This window comes from Silene latifolia, chromosome 8 (genome assembly GCF_048544455.1).
Source record: "Silene latifolia isolate original U9 population chromosome 8, ASM4854445v1, whole genome shotgun sequence".
NCBI lineage: Eukaryota > Viridiplantae > Streptophyta > Magnoliopsida > Caryophyllales > Caryophyllaceae > Silene > Silene latifolia.
Genome location: NC_133533.1, coordinates 3,205,574 through 3,208,997, shown reverse-complemented (window position 1 = coordinate 3,208,997; position 3,424 = coordinate 3,205,574). Strand labels below are relative to the sequence as shown.

Genomic DNA, 3,424 nt, shown 5'->3' with positions numbered 1-3,424 from the left:
AAGAAGATGAAGAAGATGCTCGAGCAGAGCTCGAGCCAGTTGAGTTGAACTAAATAAAAGTAAATTAAACTGAATTGAGTTGAAATTAGTTGAATATGAGCTGAAATTAAGTTGAAAGTAACATAACCTTAGGATGGTATATTTTATCCTCTCAATTCATTTCTTTTCCACGTATTTCCATAACGAACAATGTTAAGGCTTCATCGATATACCGAGTTTTAGGACTACCCTTTCAGTCTTTCAGTGTCCCACACGCCATATATAAGGTTCATAATCTTGAGTAAACCTTACATTTTATGCATGACAACTTTATATTGAGTCCCACTATCTCGATGACACTATCTCATTTTCTATTTAAAAAATGTTTTTTAAACAAATTGAAAATGAAATATAATAGGAGGATTATGAGATATCAACATGACTACATGTCTACATGAGCCAACCTCCAAGCAAAGTTATCACTCTACACATTCATCCATCCATATCCTTCTTCAATCACTTTCATTATTTGGTTGCTCTTTCCTTCTCATTGTTACCAATCATTAGTCTTAATCCTTATATTTAAGGGGCTATCAACATCTTTTTTTATTAATCACACCATAAATTTGTGCCATATATAAACCCTATATTTATTCCTTTCATTTGGTCACCCTTTCCCACTTTCCCTTCCCACTTCACTTTCTTTCTCCTTTCCAACTATCCCTCTACAAAAATATGTTTAGTTGGTTTATTTTCTAGCTATAAGTAACTACGATATCGATTAGTCTTCTGTAATACGGTTTTATAATTTATACTAATATTGTCTCAAACTAATCCATCCCAACCACCCATACCAACAAAAAATCACAAAAATTGTGTTTATACTTGGTCATTTTTTTAGCTAATTAGCTATGATTACAATTAGTCTTCTGTAAGACGGGTTTATAATTTATACTAATATTGTGTAAAACGGATCAATTCCAACTACCATATACCAACAAAAAATCACAAAAAATGTGTTTACTTGGTTATTATTAACCATACCCAAAAAATCACCCAAAATGGAAGAAGAGCCCAATCTAAGCCATACAATCGAGACCGTAACATCGCTCATTGCGCTTTCGCATACAGTCAGGGTGTTCTCCGTGAAGTGGCAATTAATCCGGAAGAGGCTGGAGGAGCTCAACTCCGGATTAATTGCACTAGAGAACGCCCTGACCGGCTCACACGACCAGAGGATCGTGGAGCTTGTGGCACTCGTGCACCGGACAGTGGACGAGTGCCACAATCTCGGGTCGCTCTGCATCAGCGGTTTGTATACAGGAAAACTGTTGATGCAGAGCGACCTGGACAAGGTCATTTCTAAACTTGACCTTGTCGTGAGCAAGCTCACAGGTATATACCATACTGATGGTATATTATCTGGCGGCCTCGCTCTCGTGGTTTCGAGGCCGCCAGTTGGTGCAACAAGAGATGAAATGAGATTCTACGTTAAAGATTTGTTAAACAGGTTAAAAATTGGTGATTGTAGGATGAAAAAACAAGCTTTAGTTTCGCTTAATGAATTAATTACCGAAGATGAAAAATATGTTAAGATTGTTGTGGATTTGGATGATTTTGTTTTGAATTTGTCGTCGTGTTTGGACTCGAACGATTCGAGTATTCAAGAAGAAGCGGCCGTGGTGATTGGAGTTATTTCGGGTTTTGATACGTATAAATCATCATTAGTCCTCTCCGGTGTTATAGCTCAGTTGGTTAGAACGTTGGAAAATGGAAGCTATAAAGCGAAAGAATATTCGCTTTATAGCTTAATGAGATTAACTGAGAACGGTGAGAATGCTTGGGCGCTTTCCGCTCATGGTGGGGTCAGTGTATTATTGAGTCTATGCTCAAGAGATGACGGTCTTGAACTCGGGTTGATTGGTCCGTGTTGTTGGGTTTTAAGAAATGTCGTAATTATCGAGGAAATTAAGAGATTTGTGATTGAGGATAATGCAATTTCTACCTTTATTAAGCTAATTAAAGGTAGAGATGAATTAGCTCAAATTGGTTCAATTGAATTTCTCAAATCTTTAGTTTTTGATGATGAATGTGTTCGCAATTTGGTTATTAAAGAAGGTGGTGCTCGGGTTTTGGTTCAATTACTCGATCCAAGATCGAGTTTTCCCTTCAAATTGAGGGAAACTGCATTACGGGCAATCGAGATTCTGTGTTATTGTTCTGTTGATTGTGTTAACTTGTTGATAAGTTATGGGTTTCTGTATCATTTATTATATTTTCTTCGAAAAGGGGACGTTTCTACTCAAGAATTGGCCTTCAAATCCGCGGTTAAACTTTGTGGGACGTCAGAAGAAGCAAGAAAATCAATGGGAGACGTAGGATATATGGTGGAATTCGTAAAATTTCTAGAAGCGAAATCATATGAAATTCGAGAAATGGCAGCTGAGGCTTTGTCTAGTATGGTTATCGTGCCGAAAAACAGGAAGAAATTCTCCAACAATGATTATAACATTGGTATTGTTCTTCAGTTGATTGATCCAAAAGACGGGAATTCATCGAATTCTAAGTTATTATTCTCAATATTGCTGTCAATTAGCAATTGCAATCATGCAAGAAAAGTAATTTCACATTCTACTTATTTTAAGAACATTGAGAAACTTGCAGAAACTGGTGTTTCTGATGCAAAAAAGATTATCAGGAAATTATCAACTAATAGATTCAAGAGCTTATTGAATGGCATCTTACACTCGTAAAATCCGAAACTTTTGTAATTTTTTTGTTTCTAATTTTATTTTGTTTTCACTGTAAATTTACATGTATGTGAGATGTTTTGGTTTGTAACTCAGGTAATTAAAGTTGATTAATACTTGTGATCTGTTATAGATTCTTTGTTACATTACATAATGTTGTACACAAATTCTTGTTTCAGACGGAAATATCCGTCTAAAGTTATTCAGAGTTAATCTAACTGTCAGTAGTATAAGTCTGCAGGAATGCTCTGACATTTTGTGTAGCATTCTGGTGCATTCTGCTGTTTTTTGTGCTCCTGTTACATTCTTGAGTAGTGGATGGTATTTAGTTCCGGTGTCGCCTCTCACATGCTTAGAACTCGGAAGTGAGCGCTTAAATTACGTGAGACGATGGTACTGAAATTGAGTATCACCCGTAACCCGGTTTGATTTTCCTTCATACCACTAGACCAAGTCTAATGAATTGTTTTAGTGATGTTGAATCTGTTGATTAATCTAATTTTAAAAAATCAACTGCATTTAGTGCATTAAGTGTGATAACAACCATAACCTAACTAATACAAAATCTTGTTTAAACAGACATATATGTCTTAAATAATAAAACGGGTTAAATTGATAAATGAGACAGAAAGTCAGATAGCAGAATGCTTAGGGAATGAAATCTCTTGACCCATCTTATCTATTTAGGGTAGTAT

The 3,424-nt window shown here is 35.8% G+C and overlaps 1 protein-coding gene across 1 annotated transcript; it reads left to right on the top strand.

Annotated features, from left to right (window-relative positions):
- The first annotated feature begins 324 nt into the window (after nucleotides 1-324).
- On the top strand, nucleotides 325-2,995 carry LOC141596035 (uncharacterized). Its single transcript, XM_074416033.1, has one exon. The coding sequence runs from the start codon at nucleotides 1,041-1,043 to the stop codon at nucleotides 2,730-2,732; it is 1,692 nt and encodes a 563-aa protein (XP_074272134.1). The 5' UTR covers nucleotides 325-1,040; the 3' UTR covers nucleotides 2,733-2,995.
- The last annotated feature ends 429 nt before the right edge of the window (nucleotides 2,996-3,424 follow it).